This window comes from Oryzias latipes, chromosome 9, assembly GCF_002234675.1.
Source record: "Oryzias latipes chromosome 9, ASM223467v1".
Lineage (NCBI taxonomy): Eukaryota > Metazoa > Chordata > Actinopteri > Beloniformes > Adrianichthyidae > Oryzias > Oryzias latipes.
This window is the reverse complement of record NC_019867.2, coordinates 11,900,444-11,922,415: the sequence shown is the minus strand read 5'-3', so window position 1 is coordinate 11,922,415 and position 21,972 is coordinate 11,900,444. Positions and strand designations below refer to the sequence as shown.

The window sequence follows — 21,972 nt, the reverse complement described above, 5'->3', positions numbered from 1 at the left end:
TTAATTTTAGTATTTTCCTATTGAACTCTTTGTATTGTGATCCTTTTAAGTTCATGTTTTACTTCGAAGCCCATCGAGACGAATGTTGTTGTGATTTTGGGCTATACAAATAAAATTGAATTGAATTGAATTGAATTAAAAGGAGAATGCCATCAGGTTTCCTTTACACATTGGGAATCTGTTATGTTTGGCAGTCTCCAGAGAAAATGATCACATTCATGTAGACTGACTTACCAGGAGAACATTAATTTCACATTGTTAAATTATTGACTAGGTACAAACATTTCTAAGTAAATCAGCATGTCAAGACTTTATTAAGAATTCCCTGCAATCGAAAGGAAGACAAGTAACAGAGGAAACCATATTTAATGAAGTAAACTGGTTTACAACAAATGAAGACATACAAAGAAAAAGACAGCAGGTACTTTTACACACAACTGCCCCCCTAATCACAGTTTTTTTTAAGAATATGTCAAATGGTTGCTGCAGCTCCAAACTGATTTAGCAGAGTCCTGCAGTTTCAATAGTGAGTAGTTGTTCGAAAGATTAAACTCAGGACTAAGTGACATAATGAAGTATTTTTCTCCACAACAAGCAATAAAAACTAATGGAAACAGCTGAAATTTAATTTTTTTTTTTTTATCCAAACCAGTCAGCAAGCTTATTTAGTGACCTAATCACAGCCTTAAGAGGATTTATGTCCACTTTTGCTACTATAAATGTACCAGCTTGTTTGACACAAAACCCCTCACCAGAGAACATTACAAAATAATGAATCAATTATAGCTTTTTAGACCTTGAATACATAAGATTATACTCTACTCTAAATAGAGAAACATTTAACATTCTATTCATAATCTAACAGTTCAACATTTTGATTTTCCAGGGAAGAAAAATGGGATGTAACAAAACTTCTGGTTGAAAATGTTGCTTTACAAGTTTTAGTTTTTCACCATGGTTTGATTGTTAGTGCTCGAGGGAACTCACAAAGAGATGCTTTAAGTAAAAAAAAAGTTGTTTTATATTAGAAAGCAATATGGGAAACATGGTCATGTGATGCTCTGTGTAAAAATACACAGAGCATTTTCCCTTCACCACAGTGACAGTCTCTGCAGGGCCAATACAGGATTACTGTATTGTGATAAGCAGCCATACGACTCTCCTTGAGAAACAAGTGAATACCTGATGTTTGAAACACAGCATTTCTATTTTGGACCCATATTTTATATGTTCTGTGCCATGCAGATCATGCTGCAGGCCTGCTTTCATATTCAAGACATGCCGTGGTAAAGAATGCAGCATAATGCAGGGAGAAAATGGGCAGCACTCCCATCAATCAGCCGAGCGCCCCTTGTCGACTCTGAGAAAAAATGAGAAGAAAGCGATTTGATGGAGTTGGTTTTACTTTTTGGTATAAAATCACAAGAATTGTGTGTCAAAGAAAAAAAACAACCATGAACGTCTTGACAAAGAAATTAAGAAAAAATTACTATAAATTTTGCCATATATTTCCTTGGAAGTTACAGGACAGACTCTCAGTTCCGTCCTAAAATATGGGTGAAAAAATGCACAAAATTGGTGCACAAATGGGTTTTTAGAGGCCTTTTATCCCTCTGTTTTCAGTCATTCTTTAAGTATCATTTGTAAGAAAAAGACTTAAATTAAATTAAATTAAATTATCACACTATCTGACACACCTAGGTGTGTGAAATTTGCCATCTCCCGGGGGAGCGGTGAGCTGCAGACACAGCCGCTCTCGGGAACCATTTGGTGGGCTTAATCACGTAAAAAATGTAATCAAACAATATCCAACTTAATTTGGATTTGACTGGATTATTGCAATGCACTCAGTGTTTTGCTAAAGCATAAACAGGCCTGCAGCGTTTTTTGTGTGTGTGATGCACTCCGAAACGGTTTAAAATGTTCAGTGGTCTACGGTTTTGACTTCTGTGCATTCCCTTTGTTATAAACTAAGGGGTGGTCTGGGAAACTTATTGTGTAAGATTTATTTTGTATTTTGGGTTTGAAACCAGTGTTTTCTCTTGTTTAGATATAGGCCAAAAGGGGACATTTTGTGTATATTTTAGGGTAACTGGCGTTATTTATTTTTATACATTTTTACTTAATTGGAATGTTTTATATTTTTGGCAGAGTTTATTTATATATATTTTTTTGCCAAATTATTATAATTTATTAAACAGGGCCCTTACTAAAATGTGGCTAAATGTTGAAGTATCTCTGTGTCTCTTTAGTTTTTATCTTTTATTTTTTCCCACCTTGACATCATTGGAACCCAAGCACCCACCCTTCTTCTACATAGAAACCTCTGTAACATTAGACTGCTTCACTATTGTGGATCAAGTGGAAATAACATCAATTATTACGTCCTCCAAATCCTCAACGTGTCTGTTAGACCCAATTCCCACTAGACTTTTTAAAGAAACTTTTCCCCTAATTAATGATTCCATATTAACAATGATAAATACCTCTCTGGAAACGGGTTACGTGCCACAGTCTTTTAAATATGCAGTTGTTAAACCTCTTCTGAAAAAGCCCAGTTTAGATCCTAGCATGTTGGCCAACTATAGACCAATATCAAACCTCCCCTTTATTTCTAAAATCCTGGAAAGAGTTGTAGTTAAGCAGATTTACTGCCACCTACAGGACAACAGCCACTTTGAAGACTTTCAGTCGGGGTTTAGACCCCACCACAGTACGGAAATTGCACTAGTTAGAGTCTCTAATGACTTGTTATTGGCCTCAGAAAAGGGACTACTTTCTATTCTGGTCCTGTTAGACCTCAGTGCAGCCTTTGACACTGTCGACCACGGTATTTTACTCCATAGACTAGAGCAGGACATAGGGATCAGAGGATCTGCTCTCCGGTGGTTTAAATCCTATCTGTCCGATAGGTATCAGTTCGTTAATGTAAATGGACAGTCCTCTCAGTGCACTAGAGTTAACTATGGAGTCCCACAGGGCTCAGTCTTAGGACCCATCCTGTTTACCCTTTATATGCTACCCCTAGGAAACATAATCAGGAAACACAGCATTAATTTTCATTGTTATGCCTATGATACGCAGTTGTATTTACTCATGAAACCTGACCAGAATCAGGATATAGAGAAATTGAATGCCTGCATCAGAGACATCAAGACCTGGATGACAATTAATTATCTCCTCTTGAACCCAGAAAAAACTGAGGTCATTATACTAGGTCCTATAAGCCTCGGGGATGCTCTGTCTGCTCAGATAGTCTCCCTGGATGGCATAAGTATAGCCTCCAATTCCACAGTTAGGGAGGGGACTTGGGGTTTTATTTGACCAGGACTTATCATTTAAGGCTCACATATCTCAGGCGTGCAGAACTGCCTTTTTTCACCTGCGGAATATTGCTAAGATCAGAAATATACTTTCTAAGAGTGATGCTGAAAAACTCATCCATGCATTTGTTACGTCGAGGCTGGATTACTGTAACTCCTTGTTAGCAGCGTGTCCTAAGAGTTCCTTAAGAAGTCTCCAGCTTGTTCAGAACGCAGCTGCTAGATTGTTAGCAGGAACTCGCAGAAGAGATCACATCACTCCTGTGTTGGTTTCGCTCCATTGGCTCCCAGTTGATTCTAGAATCAAGTTCAAGATCCTTCTGTTAACCTATAAGGCCTTACATGGACTGGCCCCGTCCTATATTAAGGACCTCATAGTCCCTTACCATCCGATAAGAACACTTCGCTCGCAAAACTCAGGACTGCTTGTGGTTCCTAGAATTAGTAAATGTACGGTTGGAGGTAGAGCATTTAGCCACCAAGCCCCTTTTTTCCTTTTATGGAACAATCTCACAGCTCATGTAAGAGAGGCCGACTCAGTTTCTACATTCAAAGTTAGACTGAAAACATTCCTCTTTGGACAGGCTTATTATCAGACTAGCTAGTATTCAGAGATTATTTAACTTAATGTTAATGTGTTTAAATTAAACTTAATAACAATAACTTTTTGTTTTAAAAGGCTGCTAGAAGTTGAAGCTGGGGTAACTATGGTGCACTGGGGTTCTGTCCTCTTTTCTCATCTACTTCTACCCTTCCTCTCCTCTATTCTTGATCATCATTTATCATTCAGTTTTCCATGCCGCTGTTTGGTGCAGTGCGATTCATGTATTGTCACTCTTTCCCTCTCCCCTCCTGGGGAGTGGGAGTGCTTCCAGACTCAAGTTGGCTCATCCGTGCTCCTGTTCCTGACCGTTTACCTCGCCTTTGTTTCTGCTCCTTCACCTGGCTGTGGATCCTGCCTCTGGCTCGTCTCTGGCTCGTCTCTGCTCTGTACCTGACCGAGTACCTCGTCTCTGCTCCTGCTTCTACACCTGGCTGTGGTTCCTGTCTCAAGCTCGACTCGCGCCTTTGACTGTCCCCCCAACCACGGCTGGATGAAGCTCGTCTGCTGGACTGTATATATGTAGTTGTAGATTTAGTTAAGCTAATTCTTCTCTAAGAGTTCTGGTAAATCGCCTGGCCGTCCTGGGGGAGGATCCCTCCTTCATGTGGGCACCCCTGAGGTTTCTTCGTTTTTTCCGGAATCCGTTTTTTTAGGAGTTTTTCCTTACCGCGAAGGGGGTCTAAGGGCAGGGATGCCAGTATAGCTTAGTCGGTTTGTTAGTTCATTTTAGTATTTTCCTATTGAACTGTTTGTATTCATGATCCTTTTGAGTTCATGTTTACTTCGAAGCCCATCGAGACGACTGTTGTTGTGATTTTGGGCTATACAAATAAAATTGAACTGAATTGACTTGAATACTCTAAACTAACAGTAGGGCTCCACGGGTGCCACACAAGGAAAACAAATTAGAGGTTACATTCATGTGTGTTGAAGAATATCAATACTTTAAAGTGTTTTTAGTGCATGTAGCTCTGCCAGGAAATATCTGATAAAAAAAATCAATCATGAGACTCTTTCATTGTAGAGTTTCTTTTGCTCCACATAAAATAAACATCTTAAAGAAAAAACATGGAAACCAAGGGGTCACTTTGACACTGCATTTTGCCTCATCTTAGAAAAGCTACTAGTGCACATACGAAACAAAAAGTTTTTATGTCTATGAGAATGTGTGCAGAATACACAAAAGCAAAATCATGTGATTGTTCTGGGTCCAAGTGCTGAGTGAAGAAAAGGATTTGCTGGATAATATGTGTTCTGAAGAGAATGTGCAAACATGTAAACACGGGCCATACGGGCAATTGCCCGGATCACAATTTTAAAGGGGGCGGCGCCACTATTGTTTTTCTATTATCTGTTATATCACAGCTGCCTGCAGCTGCATCCTGTCTTTGCATGTCCTCTGATTGCCATTGTTGGCCTCCCATCCGGCCTTCGCAGATTCGGGTGGTTCAGGACGTCCAAATATGAAATGTGCAGTTGGGAAATGAAAAGACACACAAGAGTCTGCATGAATTTTCAAACCTTTTGCAAAAGGGGAGAGGTGGAGAAACACGACCTGTTAGGCTCTGTGGCTGTCCGCTATCCCTGTCCTCAAGGCAAAAAGGCGTTTTTATTTTTCAGTAAGCGAAGACGAAAGCACACAAAATACGTCATCAGACCTGTGTGTTTTTGTGTAGTCTGCATTGCAGGCGTCGTGGCTCCATAAACACTCCAGTACAGAAAGAAAACAGAGATAAAAAGTCACACACAGGCCTACTGCTGACCTCTGCACATTTTCTACTACTGAAGGCAGGAATCAAGAATATGTCTGCAGTACAATACACACACCTTCATATATAGAATCCATTAAATGCATAATAACAAGAACATAGAAAATATAATAGAAACCCCTGTAATGCATAATGAAAAGATCATAGAAAATAATATGGAACCTCTGTTCACCTCAACACCATCCTCAAATAATTTTGTTTAAAGTAAGGTGGCAACAAATAAGTGCACAAATCTGTATCATAATCATAATTACAGTACTAAAACAAATCATAAATATGTTTGGTTAAGACCTGCATTTGTCTTACTCAAAAGGCAAGTACGTGTAAATGTAGCTATGTGGCCTTTATAGTGAAGAATATATAACACATACGTAGAACTTGAACAATATAAAAACCATAGAACTGGTTCAGAAACATTTTCAGCAGATCATGCATGTCTACATGTGAGAGGCCCCACTGCAGTTTAGAGGAGCAGACACGTGGGAGGAAATGGGCCTGGGAGCCGTGGAGACCACTGACCAGGCGGATTCTGCACGCTCCTCTCTGCATTTACATATTCATCTATACATTGTATAAATCCCCGGGCAGGGAGAGAAACCGTGCTCTTTCTTGTGTTCCTGCTGTGATCCCTGTTTTAATAAAAAGCATTCAGGGAAATTGATTGAGTCCGGATATCTGTATTAGGAATATTGTTAGGGTAATAAATCTTTGGCTTGAATTGGAAACCGCGCTTTCATTCCAACAGAATCTCCACGCTTCAGTAGGAAAGTCGACCTGTGCTAGGCTGGCTTTACTTAAAGCTTTACTTAAAGCCAGCCTAGCCTGTACATCTAGTTGCAAACTACACCTTTAGTTCTTCCCCAGGAGCCTTTTTTCAAAAAAAACAAAAGTTCCATGGGTTTTAAGTATGGTATGTAACAAGCTAGAATGGGAAACAGGTGATGGTGTTGTTGCATTTGCTTTAGCATAAATATTTTTGTCTCAAGTGGACTCCACTTTAATATGAAATTAGTGAAGAATGAACTATAAAACTATGGTTGTTAACTTTGAAACAGAAATTTACATTTCTGCATTTTGGTTCAAAACAACAAGCATCCTTATTACATCTCAGTTTCCTTAACCCACATGTCTGTTGTATAGTCTACTTTAGTTACAGCATTCTTCCAAACCCTGTAACAACGTATTCATTTCTTTTCTTCTTGCTCACTTTCTGGGTGCAGGGCATAACCACTGGCAACATTCAACATTCCATAGTCAACTTCCAGCTTAAGACTCATCACCTTATGTGGCACGCTACACCTTGAGAACCTTTCAGCAAACTCCTCCTTCAGATTCACTTATTCTATTCTTCTTTCCACCCATGATAAAACAGCTTAAACATGTTCCCAATCTACAGGTCTTGCTCCATTCTTAACTGCTTTGTTGAACAAACAGGACATCCGCCTTTCTTTTTTTTAAATTATGTCAGCAATTTCTATAGTTTTCTAGATAAATGTTTCTACATTCAAAATTCCTATTCTAAGTTCTAAACTCTTGCCTTGCTTTTACTATTTCTCCAAGCAAACCTACCGTCCTCCTCTCAGTCTTCAATCAACAGTAGTCAAGCAGCACCATTTCATTTAACTTATTTGTTTATAGGGCACCTTCCACCACCATCCGAAGAGACCCAAATTGCTTCATGGAATGTCAAACAAATAAATAATATAAGGATAAATCATAAAAAATAACCAAAATAATAATAATAATCAAATAATAATTAAAAACATAATTAAAGGTCAGCTAGGCAGGTACTAAGGCACGGTACTAGTGGAACAGTTTGGCTTTAAAACTCTCCAAAAGTTTGGCCTATAATAGTTTATTCCAGAATTTAGGAGCCAACACAGCAAATACACAGTCCCTCAGGAACTTGCATTTGTTTCTCGGTCAGAAGAGCATAGAGACTTTACAAGGGAATATTTTAAAAGCAAGCTAGCAAGATAAGAGGGTGCACTCCGTGTGAGTAACTTAAAAGTAAAAACAAGAATTCTAATAAAATCAAATCTTCAACTAGCAGCCAAATTTATGCTTGAACGTGTCAGCACTACAAATAAATCTAGTTACGGCAGTTTGAACCAGCTGCAACCTCGCCACTGAAGCTTCAGGCGATCCAGCATAGAAGGACCTGCAACAATTAAGCCTGGATATCACAAAAATGCGTGAGTGGCAATTTTAAGGTTTGGCTTTGATAGGAAAGGCTTGATCCTAGCCAAACATTAAAGCTGAAAAAAGCACAACCTAGCACATGAAAGCAGTAGATTGTTCCCCTCTTTGTTGCATTCTATATACCTATAACATACTGTTTGCATTTGAAACTTTATTTTAATTGATGGTGTTTTCTATCATCACATTTAGATAATACCATGTACCAGTAAATCTAATTCCTCTGTGCTTTCTAGAACCAGTATGTAAATAATGTATTTGTGAAGATTCTGCACAATTTCAATAAGAAAGATTTACCTCTTCTTCAGCTTTGTTGGGTTGCTGATTCTTCCCTCCATATATCACTAATAAATTAGTCCTGAATCTGAACCAATAGCTAAAAGGCTCACTTTCATCAGAGCTAATGACAATCCAATTCCAGTCTTTGCCCTGTTATCCTCCTGGCTCTTCAGTTCGGAGTGGTCTGGGCCTCTGGGCTCTGGGGTCTCTTCACATGGTCCAAGGTCATCCCAGACATGCAAGATGTCTCCGGCCCAGAGCCTAACTGCCAAAGACTGTTTTGTGCAAAATTCCTATTTCAATATTAAATCTTTCAATCACACTTTCAAGATCTCTCCCCATTGAAATTGTGGAATGAAAAAAATGAATTCTTTGTTTTTAATTTGTGCATGTTTTACAGAATTTCCTTTAGTCTTTCAAAGCAAAGAAAGGAAGCGATTCATTTCAATCCATTTTTGCTCTGCTCTTTCTGTCAACATTAGCTCATGTTTGCCAACAAGCCCATAAGGTTTTTCTTGTCTGTTAAAAATGAACAATTACTTGAGGGGTAAATGACTGCTGCTCTGTGAAGTGAATCAAAGTATAAAGTGCCAAGTCGGCAATAAAAATTGCTGACTTGGCAAATGCATTAACTTTGATTATTGCAGTTTTCTGTATGGTAAACATTTAAAAGAAGCTCAAATACAAACAAAAAATTCAATAAATAAAAAAAAAGGAAATTTTTCTGATTTATTTAAGAAATCTCACATTCTTGGAAGTTAATTGAAATAAAAAAGGGGGGAAAAACTATTTGTAAATGATTAAAAAACTAATTTTCCAAAGCTGATGATGACAGAGTACTCACTTCAGGACACTGGGTGGAATGTGGATATACTCGATTGGTATCAGTTCTCCAAGCTCCCTCAGAGTTCCCACATACTTGATTTTACTGTTGAACTTGGAACTGTGAAAAACAGTCATAAAGGTTTACAAATGTCAATGTGGCTAACAAAATGTTGGTTTTAATGGAATAACAAGCTTTCTTCAAATTTTCCAAGATGAAACTTTAAAAACGGATTTCCATCTCCACTCAGTTGTTTTTTGAAGCAAGGATTTGCCATGTTAGGAGGAAGTGAGATCCTTTCTGAGTCAGTGAGTTAACATTTGCATGCGAGTGATAACAGGCACACCTTATGAATGGCCTAGTGATTCCCAGCAACGTCCGAATGAACCAGGAAGGATGAACAATGATGAACATTTTCAGGTTTTTCTTGAGTCTGTGGGACAGAATGAGATAAGGACATTTATTATTTTATTGCATTTTACCGCACTTTTTTCATGACCTATTTTCAAAAAAGGAATATTGTCAGCAAAAGTTTATAGAATTTTTTATGGTAGGGTTATAAAGAAGATCCCTTCATTTACATGTTGTTTCTTGCCTTTAAGAATTTACACTGACTAGAATGTTAAAATGTGAACACGTTCAAATTCTGGGGAAGTTGAGCCTCTAAAGAAGCTTCAGTTAGAAAACAGAAAAACAGAAAAAAAACAGAAAAAGAAAAACAAATCTTAGAAAATAACTTGATTTTCATTAGCATTTTATTACAATGTGTTTTCACTACATGGAATCCCTTATTTTGTCAAACATAAAACACAGAAAAAGAATTTTTTAAAATCATTTAGGTACTATCAATCTTATTTGGATACTGTCCAGGTCTACATCTCAGGCCTAAGGAGCTTGATAATGTTGAATAAATAAGGAAATACCTGTTACTAGGAATCATGCAGAAAACACCAAACTGTAACAGGGTATGGGTGAGTACGATAATGTGTTGTGCATGTAACCCTTGTGCTATCCCTGGCACTTTAACATTGGGAGTTGGGTCATCTCGACCCACTAGACAGTGCGCTAAACCTTTTTTCTTCAATGATTTGCGAACCAATGCAAGGGTGGGGTCATCTAAGATAGCACAAGGGTTACAGGCATAAATGTTGTTGGTGCTGTGGACCAAGAGGTACACGATCTAAAGACCAATAGGTTCCAAACAGCAAATCAATTCCACTTTTTAAAAAATGCCTGTTTTATCTACTAAGGACGGTCTGCCGCAGACAGGCCTCACCGGCTGAACTGACTCATTTCAGTTTCTCTAATTTCTAGCTTGAGAACTGATATAAGGTTAAACTATTCAGATCATTTCTGACTCACTGTTCAGATTCTAGAAGGCAACTAGCCTGAAGCCTGAAGTAATCATTGACGGTTACATGCAAGCCTCAACAGTGGATTTTAAAAATAAGCTTTTGTGTGAGACAGAGTTGAATCAGAGATTTGTTGAGTCTGCTTACCTGCCAATCAACACATATCTTATAAATTTAGCTCTTAAAACATTTGAGCTCTTATACCATCCAAATAAATGCTTTAAAATTTAAATATAATAAAGTGAATTAGAGCAGGGTAGAAAACAAAAAAATAAAATAATGTATAAGTTCAAGTATATAGATTCAGTTTTTTTCCCCAAAGGTTCTTTCAAATAATGAGTTTTCAACCAAAGCTTTCAAATAACATTTCCCAGTAAAGTAACATTTCCAATGGAGTTTTCAAGTAAAGGGAACTATCTATGCAGCTTTGAAGCTGATTCAAGTCAAATATTTTAAACATATAATTTAAATATGTCCAAGTGTAGCGCCACATGTTCCCCATTGAAAGATGTGACGCTTAATTCAAAAGTACCATGGCCATTTTGGCTCCGATCTACCCTCCAATGGGGGTTTGAGAAACTGCATTGTGTTGGGTTTGGGTAACTGTCTGGAACAGGGGTGTCAAACTCATTTTCACCGAGGGCCACCTCAGCATAGTGGTTGTCCTCAAAGGGCCATATATAACTTATACATGTAACTAAATGTAATGAAAAATAAATGTAACTACTCCTTAATGTTAAATAACTCATTTATTTATTTATTATAACTTTTTAAAGGGACAATTACAGTTGCATAGAAAACATATGTTTGCTTGTTACTCTAGCACAGGGGTCGGGAACCTATGGCTCGCGAGCCATATATGGCTCTTTTGATGGTCACATGTGGCTCGCAGACAAATCTTTAATTATACTTTTTTTTATCATTAGTCCAGTCCTTCTCGGGCGCGATGCGATGCCAGAGGCGCGCAATAGTAGCGGTGCTTGGAGAGAAAAATCTGCGCCAGCGCTATCAGTTTACTATTATCTATAATTTCACAGAGTTTGTACCAACTGGAAACCTGTGAATTGCCGTGCCTAAAAGTGCGCGCTCCCGTCTCTGAGAAAGAGCGCGCAGTTGCGGGGACGGGATGTGTGAGGGAGAAAGCAGGGGGGTGGGGCTGAGGTGTTGTGGGGACAGGCAGCAGGTGAATCGCGCAGGGATTGTAAAAACGTAAAACCCGCTGCCCGTCACTCACTGCGGCGTGTGAGTGTGTGTTTGGCTCCCCGTCTGCATGTGAGCAGTCTTTGTCACATCTACAGAACATTCAGACCTAAGATCACGTTAAAGTCTCAACGCCTGCATGAAGCAGAAACTCACCACGTATCAACCAGACTAGACCATCAGCAAAACTACCACGAGAAATACTCATCATTTATTAGCAATAGCATAACAATGTTATTAAAAAGAATCCACAGACTTATTGTACTTTAAAAATGTTGAAATTACATCAAATGCACACATTCACTTGTATATTTAGTTTTAAACATATTGTCGCAGACTGAGTTGGATGGCTGTTGGGCCGCGTTAAAAGTTCTGGAGTTCATTGACCGCATCAAGCACAGATCTGATTGGCTCTCAGTTCTGTCGCTCAGCCTGTTGTTAGGTAGTTTGGACCAATGGGGTTCAGCTATGGGCCGAATAAGGGAAATGGGAGGGCTGGAGCGGGAGCAGGGGAATATAAAGTTGGTAGAAGCGCTCTCTCTCGTCTCGTGTCGACAGGAGAGATTCAGGAGTTGATGAATTAGTTGTACGGCGTTTGTTGCGGTCTACAGTAACCAGAATAAAGAACCTTAAAAGAGGTTAAGTCTCCGTGCCTCAGTGTGGGAAAGGGACGCTACATTATTGTATGGCTCTTTCGAAATTACATTTAAAAATATGTGGCGTTTATGGCTCTCTTGGCCAAAAAGGTTCCCGACCCCTGCTCTAGCAGAAATCCTTTTAAGTTTGATTCTGTCAGGTTAGGTTATATGGACAGTGTTTAAGTCTTAATGTATAGTTGCCCAATCAGATGTTTCAAGTGCGATTCCCCCTAGATATGAATAAAAACACACCAAATTTAATTTCTTATTCTAAGAAATTAAAAACTTTTAGGCTCTCGCGGGCCACATCAAATGACATGGCGGGCCACGTTTGGCCCGCGGGCCTTGAGTTTGAAACATGTGGATCGGAACAAAAGGAAGGAGGATGGATAAACTGACAGGAAATCACTTTGAAGAAGTAAATGAAATTGTGGGTTCTTAAACCAATTAATCTGTCACACAAATAAAAGTTAACTTCCTTTCATGCTCAACCAAAAACCTGAAACAGCACAGATATTGAACGTTGTCAAGGTGTAAGCAGCTCCTTCCATTCAAGGACAGCTGGTTACAAAGGGGAGGCTGGCCTTTTTTCTGCCCCATTTTGCTCACTTGAATAGACGAGGAGGGGGTCTGCCTTAGTGCTCCATCAAGCTCAAGAATGCCTATAAGTCCCTAGCACCTTAAATCTTCATGAATACATTACACATCATAGGTTTTTTTAAAAGCAGTAGAAGTGTTTCAGGTCGTTCTATTTCTTTATTTGTTTGGCTTTGTTCCTTGTTATTTGCCAGGAATGCTTTTTGCCTATAACCCCACACAGATTTTGAGATCCCCTGTGGCTTTTAATAATAGGAGATAAAAACATCCACCTTTGTGGTATTATTTCCAATGTCTCTGAAATGGCCTTTGTTATTGCTTGGAGGAAATTCAATAGCAGGCATAACTATGACCATTTTATATCTAGGCTTTTTATTCATATAATTGAATATTTTGTTGTGATAATCTAACATTTTGTAATTTCACATTTAAGTTAGTCAAACTTGTGTGAACAATAGTAAAGATTTACACCCCTGTGAATTATGTGGATTAGTAAAGGTTTACCTTCTGTCTATCATTTGATAGCACCTTTTCATCCATGTAAACCCTGGCATCCTTCTGTGAGGAGTGGCACCATTCAGGTACACAATCATGTAATCTTCTGCCACCATCAGTTCTAACGTACTTATGACATACCTGAAAAAAAGATGACAAAGATATCCGTCCTACAGAAAAACTTGTTCACTAAACAAACAAAATTTTTCAGACATAGCCAGAAAACAGTGAGGAACAGGTTCTTTGTAGAAAAGCTTTACTCACAGAAAAAGATTTTCCATTACATAGCTGTAGTTGTCACAGTCGCTGTCAGGCAGAAAACATGCGGCAAACACTATGATGGCATTTTGTTCACAATAATAACCTGAAAAATAAAAAAAACAACAAATACACAACTTTCAGTTTAAGTATTGGTTGAAACTTAAAAAAAATATTGAAAAAAATACTCATTTAAATTATAATGTTGTAAATCAAGTGTATTCATATAAAAAATGTAATCAGACACGCACACACTGACACCCACACACAGAAATTACATTTAAAAGCTGTTTACTTCCTCATTCATACAAGGGGCATTTATCACAATGTTTCCATATCCAAATTCTGTTTTCCGTTTAAGTGACAGAAAAACCTGACGCTTTACAACATTTGCCCTCTGTTACCTGAGAGGAGAAACTCTGTCTAGTCTTAGAGATTAACATTCAAAGTAATAGGTTTTCAAATGCGTTTCTTTGTGTCACAACAAAATTTTATGTAAACGTATACACTGCTAAAAAATGACATGCAAAAATTCCAAAATATATATATATAATATACATATATAAAAATATATCCTACACCTGTATGAATGAAATATTGTTTTTAAATGCTTTATTCTTTACATAGTTGCATGTGCTGAGAACACAACTACACAAAATTACTACTGGAAAATAGGCTATATAAACTAGCCTATGGAGGTCTGGATGTGGAATCATACCGAAACTAAAATAAACTATAGGCTGATCCAACTTCGATGTGATGTCTTTGAAACAAGTTCCAATGAGGTTCAGTTGTGTGTGTACTCTCCACGTGCCCATATGACTTCCCTGCAATGCCTGGGTATGCTTCTGCTTCTGATGAGGCGCTGGATGGTCTACTGGGGGATCTCCTCCCACACCTGGAGCAAAGCATCTGTCAACTCCTGGACAATCTGTGGTGCAACCTGGCGTTGGTGGATGGACCGAGACATGACGTCCCAGATGTACTCAGTTGGTTTCAGGCAGAAACTGCTGACACACTCCAGCCACATCACAGCATCATCTTGCATTAGGAGGATCTCCGTGCCAACCGCACCATCATTTGCTCTCACAAGGAGTCTGAAGATCTCATCTCGGTAACTAATAGCAGTCAGGCTACCTCTGGTAAGCACATGGAGAGCTGTGTGACCTTCCAAAGAAATGCCACCCCGAATCATTACTGACCCACTGTCAAACCGGTCATGTTGGACAATGTTGCAGGCCACAGACATTCTCCATGGCACCTTCAGACTCTGTCACGTCTGTCAGATGTGCTCAGTGTGAATCTGCTTTCATCTGTGAAGAGCAAAGGGCTCCAGTGGCGAATTTGCCAATCTTGTTGTTTTATAGCAAATGCTAAATGTCTTGCAAGGTGTTGGGCTGTGAGCCCCACCTGTGCCCTCATACCACCCTCTGTTTCTAACAGTTTGAGCAGACACATGCACATCTGTGGCCCTCTGGAAGTCATCTTGCAGGGCTCTGGCAGTGCTCTTCCTGTTTGTCCTTGCACAGAGGAGGTAGCAGTCCTTATGCAGGGTTGTTGCCCTCCTACAGCCCCCTCCACATCTCAGGGTATACAGGCCTGTCTCCTGGTAGCGCCTCAATGACACTACACTGACAGTCACAGCAAAACTTCTTGCCACAGCTTGCATTTATGTGCCATCCCAGATGAGTTGTACTACTTGGGCCACTTGTGTGGGTTGTAGATGCCATGTCATTGTACTGCTAGAGTGACAACACTGTCGGCATTCAAAAGTCACCAAAACATCAGCCAGAAGACATAAGGACGGAGGGATTGTGTGTGGTCGCCACCAGCAGAACCACTCCTTTATTAGAGGTGTCTTGGTGATTGCCTATTATTTTCACCTGTTGTCTATTCCACTTGCCCAAAAACACACAAAATAAATTCTCAGTGAGTGTTGATTGCTAATTGGATAGTTGGTTTACACAGAAGTGGGATTGACTTGGAGTAACAGTAAGTTGTCAAGGTGTTCCCTTTACTTTTTTAAGCATGGATGATATCCTGCTTTAAAAACAAACAAACAAATAAAACACCTAAAAACAACAATAGCCAAGCCTAAAGCTAAGCTTCAGCGACTAAGTATTTTTAGGAAACTCAGTTTATGTTGTTACACCTTTTAAATAGAAATTGAGGCTAAAAATATTTGCTGTTCTTTAACTAGAACGTTTCCTTTTTATTCTGTCAGGTGGGAAACGTAAAAAAAACAAAAATTAAAACATAAATTTAACTCTAATTGTCATCTCAGTCTATCTTTTGAAAACTTTGTATTAAGCTTATGATTTTTTAAATTGAATTTATGAATGTAATAAATATAATTTCACCAGCCACACAAACAGAAGTATCATTCGTAAAGGTGTAACCTTCTTCTTTCAAACATCAAGGAAAAGGGGACTTTTCACATGTTCACCATACCCAAATTAATTTCAAATCAGGGCCCACACGTTTTATTCACAGAAAAGGGCAGCTGTGGCTACATCAGTATCTTACCATCACCAGGTGTGAATGAATAAGGGATACATTTTGTAAGCGCTATTGTAAGCGCTTACAAAACTTTATCTGGAAAAGCACTAATAAATCCAATCTATTATTATTATTATTATTTATTTATTAATAATAATAATAATTTTTGTGCTGCAGGATGTGAGGAAAACTCGCGATATGCAATATTAGTCATCAATATTGCGATGACGATATAACTTGTGGTATATGAACAAACAGCAAAACAACCAAAAACATAATTTTTTTATAATTATCTGGAAAAGCACTGAGAAATCCAATCTATTATTATAATAATTATTATTACTTGTAGTATACTTAGATGGACTACTTTTTGCTATTGGTAAGTATGGCACTACCGTCTAACCACCAACCTACGCATGAACTAAAGAAACTGAACTAGAATCAAATGTGGGGCCATATTTTCAAAGCTGTGGATGTTATTCACTCAAATATTTAAATAAACTGAGGCCAAAATTCCACAACCTGATGCAAAACAATAACTGCAAGTTCTTTCTGAACATAGTTAAATCAAAACTTAATAAGGGTGGTGTGACTAGCTTTTTATTTATTTTTGTTACCTCCATGAGAAATAACTCTTTTGTACGGTTCAATGCACTTCATGTCGATGCGATGCTCCTGCTCTCCAATCAGGACGCTTCTCCACAGCCGGCTCCCTCTGCTCTCCTCTGCTGCTCCATGGACTGACGTAGAGTGAGATGGAGCTGCTCCTGCAACCGCGTGGGACTCTTCAGCAGGGTCTGCTGTTCATGAGAGCAGTTTAGGACATGAGAACAATTGAAAAACACATGTAGCTGGATTTATCTAAATACAAGAAAGACATGTCAGATGTAAGGCCGGTGAAACATAATCAACACTATCATTAGTTCATCTCACAGTTTTTGCTAAAAGTCCCACTCCAACAAGAATTGAGCTTTTAACTTGGCATTTTTCTATTGATAAAGGATGAGAGGGACTGTAAGTTAATGGGAGAGAGTGTAAACAAAGGGATGACAGGAATTCAAGGCAGGCTTGCTCCGAGCCAACAGTTCCACCAACAACTCAGAGGCGACTTTTTAATAAAATCTTGCCCCTCTGCAGAATACTGTGTCCTAAAAAATGACAGGTTTTTTTTATTTTGGCTAAAAACAGTATAATCATCATTAAAAAACCACAGGGAACACTTTGAAAATAGATCAAAAGATGATTGGAATGGGACTTTAAATCAATCAAGTTAATTTCTGATGTTATCTGCCTTCATTTGTGTATTTTTTGTACATTATGCTCATGTGTTTGTTTTTCACTACCGTTTATGTTGAACTCCAGTGAGTCGCCTTCATCAGGCGTGTCCATATCATCGATGTTCACGTCGAGATCATCCCCCGTGTCCAGCGCCTCGTCCTCGGTGTCCAGAGCATTTTCTGAGAGAAGAGACCCCTCGATGTGGTCCAGCGACACATCCAGAGGAGGAGCAGCCAACTTCCTCCGCTGGCTGGACCCCCCAGATGCGTCCACGGACGACGGAGGGTCTGTTTGAACAGAGTTTCATAATGTGGTACTGTTTTATATTCGAACAGCACTGTGGACAATAATCCTCTCATAGGGGTCACAACTCAGATAAGTTTAGAGCAGCTCAAAAGATTTGAAAATCAAACAGAAAACAATGACAAGAAAAAGTCAAGATTTCTCTAAAGCTCTGAGACATTTTGATAGTTTTGAATTCCTTGAAATACAATTTCAAGTTTAACCCTAAAGCTAAAATTTTTTATTTTTTACAAATAATCGCACAAAAAAGGAAATTTTGAAAAGTTGAGAAAAGTCATTTATTTTGGTTTGTTACCTTCTCTGTTATCCAGCTCCTCACAGGAGGCCGTCTTCATCAGCATCATCTCTGGTGCATCAACTTCTTGCTGAGAGTGTCTGCTCAGAGGCACAGAAATACAATAATGAACCACAACAAAAATGATCATTGCTACAACCAGCACCACCAGAGGCACAGCTACAATTAGTATCGGGGCAAACAAGCTAAAGACAATCATCTAGAGTAAAAGACATGACAAGACAAGACACTAAATCGAAAAGAGTTAAAATCTGTTCATTGAGTCTGGATACAAAAGATTTACAGAATTAACAAAGAAGATGGAGAGAAACGGACACGCTGCTTCATTCCCAGCCTGCACGTGTGGGCTGACTACACAATACAAAGCAGTGTTGATGCCCCCCTCCCCAACCAAAGCCCATTTAACAGATTCTGATTAGCATAAGGCTGGGTAACAATGGAGAAGAGAAATACAGAGACCAGAATGGAAACGATTATTTCCCTGTGTTTTCTGTTCACCTACCTTTCTCTCATTTTATATCTACTGAATAAGTCTCACCACAGTGTCGTCATTCCAATTAATAAGGGAAATGTTTATTGTGCATGTGTACAAACATGCACACAAAGACACGCAAGAAGGAGGGTCACAGATCCCCCAAAAAGGAGGCGGGTCATCATAATTGCAAAGTGGGGCAAAATGAACACAAAGCTTCTCTGCTACCAGAAGGAGTTCCACAACAGCACAAACTCACACACAAGGCCTGCACTATAATTATTTCTTTTCTGATGCTATCTCATCTATTTCAAATAATGCTTAGCAGATATGTTTGAATGAACAGGGAAAAACAATCGAGGGAAAAAGAAACTCAAGCTTGGTGTTAGCACCAAAAGACTAAATTGATTTGATTTTGGCTCAGAGATTCCACAATTTGATTTAAATTGCAATTGGCTGCCAGTTTATATTATAAATTTCCATTCAAAACCAATTTTACTTGTTAAGAAAAAACAGGTTTTACTTCAATATTGATATAAACGGAACAAAAGTGGAACTTTCATGTGTAAACTTTATTCCTACATAACAAACTAACATGTGACTGGAAGCTGTGAATTCAAACCCACGTCGAGTCATACCAAAGACTCTAAAATTGGGATCCAATTCCTCCCTTACTTGACACTCAGCATTAATGGGTTGGATTGGGGGTTTAAACCACCAAATGGTTCCCAAACTGTGTCTGCAGCTCACTGCTCCCCCAGGGGATGGGTCGAATGCTGAGAACAAATTACACACACCTACTTGCCTGACACCTCACAGGACTTTATAAAGAATAGATGGATTAATCACACCTGAACTCTTTAGGGAACTGAACTCTTTAGGGAAGGCTTCCAGGAAGGAATGTTTTGTGGACAATGGTTCTAGTTAAATATAGTTTAGTCAGAGTTCATTGGTATTCAATACTGAATTGGAATAAGGGACAGCTCACCTCGACAAAATGTTGACATATCCTTTAGACACGTACTGAGCATGATCATCCAGCTTATGGTGAACATGAGAATGGCCTGACTCATGCTGACTGTCAACATTGTTCGGACACTTGAAGCACATGTCATCTGGGTTGCACTGGGAATTAGCTCCTGTTTCAAAGTAATTCCCGGGGTGCTCAGATGTGTACTGCACGGCTGGGGGGTCAGATGTAAACTCAGCGTAGACATTACTGGGTTCCTGCTGGCTGTTGGGTTTGGAATCTCCACAGGATGGGAAGGCGTACCCATACAGGTTTTCAGTTCTTTGATCGATGTGATGGTAGTTGTAGCCATAGTTGCTTTGGACCTGAGATGTGTTCTGACCCCCTGCCCACTGGTATGGAGCATTGTCATTGGCTGGCTGGGATGGCAGTGCTGAGGCAATATCCTGGTGCTTTCTGTCACAGGTTAAAAAGATTTTAAGAGATTAGAATGAATGCTAGAGAAGAACAGTGATACTAATTCATCAGTTTTGTTCAAAAATATAAACATTCATGTAAAACAGCTATGCATTTGGACAAATTATTTTTAAAAAATACATCTATGACTAGATATTTTTATCAAGTTGTTTCACTGACGTTTTTATTGTTAACTTTTTTTGTTTATTTTTTTCATTTAACATTAAATTTGACAATGAAGAATCACATGTCTGTGATTTGTACTGTTTTTTTACATTGCAAGGATAGAAAAAATATAAATCTGTCCATACAATTTTAGATCAACCAATCAAAAGAAATATTTTTTTGAATTGGTAATCAAATTATCTGGGCTTCACGATCACTTCTGAATCTTAAAGAGATTTTTTGTTGTCAAGTTGCCTTTGCTCTCTTTTTCACTGACACATTCATGCCATCAGAGAAATGCTGACATCATTCCATCAGCCCACAGGTGGCAGTAATGCACCAAAAACACAGCCGTGCCTGAGAAAAAAAAGACAAAGTTTTGGAAGAAAAGTGAAATCCTGCTCTTGTTTTTCATAACCTTAATTTCCTGGAGAAGTGGGGAGCAGGGATGGTTGGTAAAAGAGGATGCAGATGTGCGTCTTTTATTACAGCTGTTTGACACCTGTGGCATAGGCAAGTGCTGACACATTAATTCGTCTATTATATTTTTCTGTTTCTACAAAAAAGAATGAAAATAGTTGATAAAGGCCATAAACCATAGTTTGTGATAAAGCAGACCTGCTGCAGCCTCATTTAAGAAGATGACATCTAAAGTGAGGATGCTTCCTTTTGCTTTGACCTTTATTGCTCCTCTTTGCTTGTGCTATTTCTGCTTTACATCCAAATATTTTAGCCACTGGAAAAAAAGGAACAAATGAGAACCTGGAATTTAAAACTTGTAGAGACGAAATAGAGACAAAACAAAAAACATGGCCTCTTTTTGTTAAGATTTTTGTGGTAAAAAAACAATTACAGTACAAAAAAATATGTAGTGCCTGGAGCTCATTAAAGAATTTTAAATCAGCAACACAGATTGTACATGGAACACCTGTTTAAAGCAACAGAAAAGTTTGAATCTACATCAAATCTGTGACATAAGGACATCTGCCTTGAATTTTAACCCAACGCACTATTCAAAACATCCCAATTTATTCATTAATCAATCCTTCTGTTCTCTTTTAACATACACCACAAAAAATGTGATAAAAATATTAAGCCTTGTTTCTAAACTTTGAAGATATTTTATCAGGTGTTGTGTTGTTTTAACTTATCTTTGCTCTGCACCTTTCCAAGCTTTTCTCAGAATCAGTACAAATGAGAATGATTTTTTTCTCAGTAAGAGCGAAGATCTGAACATAATGAAATTATTATTAAAATGAGTCAAAATCTTTTGCTCCATTCACTTGACAATAGAAAAACTGGATGTTATTTTAAAGTTCAATAAACGTTGACAAATATGACTGGCATTCATTGCCATTGTTTTAGAAACAAAAATACTTCCGGTTCCGGGTTACACAGCAGGACGCGTGGCGTGCCTCTCTGCGAATACAACTATCTTCAAATTACTTAAAAGGTTGATTTTCCCCAAAAAAGAGAGCTGACCATGCCCTCGAAGAAACCCCAGGAATACGAAGACCTCTCCTAATGTAGCATAATTTTGCACATGTTTTTATCTTTTGATACTTGATGAAATTTTGCTATAAAATTCCTGAAACAGTGTTGTCTATTTTACTGATATAGTATTATGTTTTATTCATATGAATGGCTTTTATAAGTAACATAATCTGCATATATTTCAGATGACTGATCTGCATTTGCCATGTTGATTTCTAAAATAGTTATTTTTGACGTAATACTTAAGTAATTCATTTTTGTCATGTGCTTTATCGATATCTTATGATTTTTAATTCTGTCTGATAAAAACCGGGAACCGGATATTGATAAATCATGTAATAAAATGGTTATAGTATAACGGGGTGGGATTATATAAGTTCGCTTCCTTCCACTCCCTTTCAAGCAATATTTATTAATGTCTAATTATCCTAAGTATGAATAGTTACTGTATGAATGTATAACTGATGTTTATATTGCTGTTGTGTTTTATTTCTACTTAATTG

At 38.3% G+C, this 21,972-nt stretch overlaps 1 protein-coding gene across 3 annotated transcripts in view; it reads right to left on the bottom strand.

The window, feature by feature from the left end:
* Positions 1–347: 347 nt before the first annotated feature.
* prune2 (prune homolog 2) overlaps positions 348–21,972 on the bottom strand; it is a 47,982-nt gene continuing 26,357 nt past the window's right edge. For 2 of the 3 annotated variants that reach the window (XM_011479469.3, XM_020705864.2), the window contains 9 exons: positions 19,373–19,810; positions 17,913–17,992; positions 17,380–17,601; positions 16,654–16,836; positions 13,544–13,643; positions 13,289–13,420; positions 9,344–9,430; positions 9,019–9,117; positions 348–1,360 (listed from right to left, as the gene is read on the bottom strand). In XM_011479469.3, coding sequence (XP_011477771.1) covers positions 1,333–1,360; positions 9,019–9,117; positions 9,344–9,430; positions 13,289–13,420; positions 13,544–13,643; positions 16,654–16,836; positions 17,380–17,601; positions 17,913–17,992; positions 19,373–19,810 — 1,369 coding nt within the window. In that variant the 3' untranslated portion in view covers positions 348–1,332. The remainder of the gene's footprint in view (positions 1,361–9,018; positions 9,118–9,343; positions 9,431–13,288; positions 13,421–13,543; positions 13,644–16,653; positions 16,837–17,379; positions 17,602–17,912; positions 17,993–19,372; positions 19,811–21,972) is intronic. The other variant, XM_020705863.2, reaches the window with a different exon arrangement.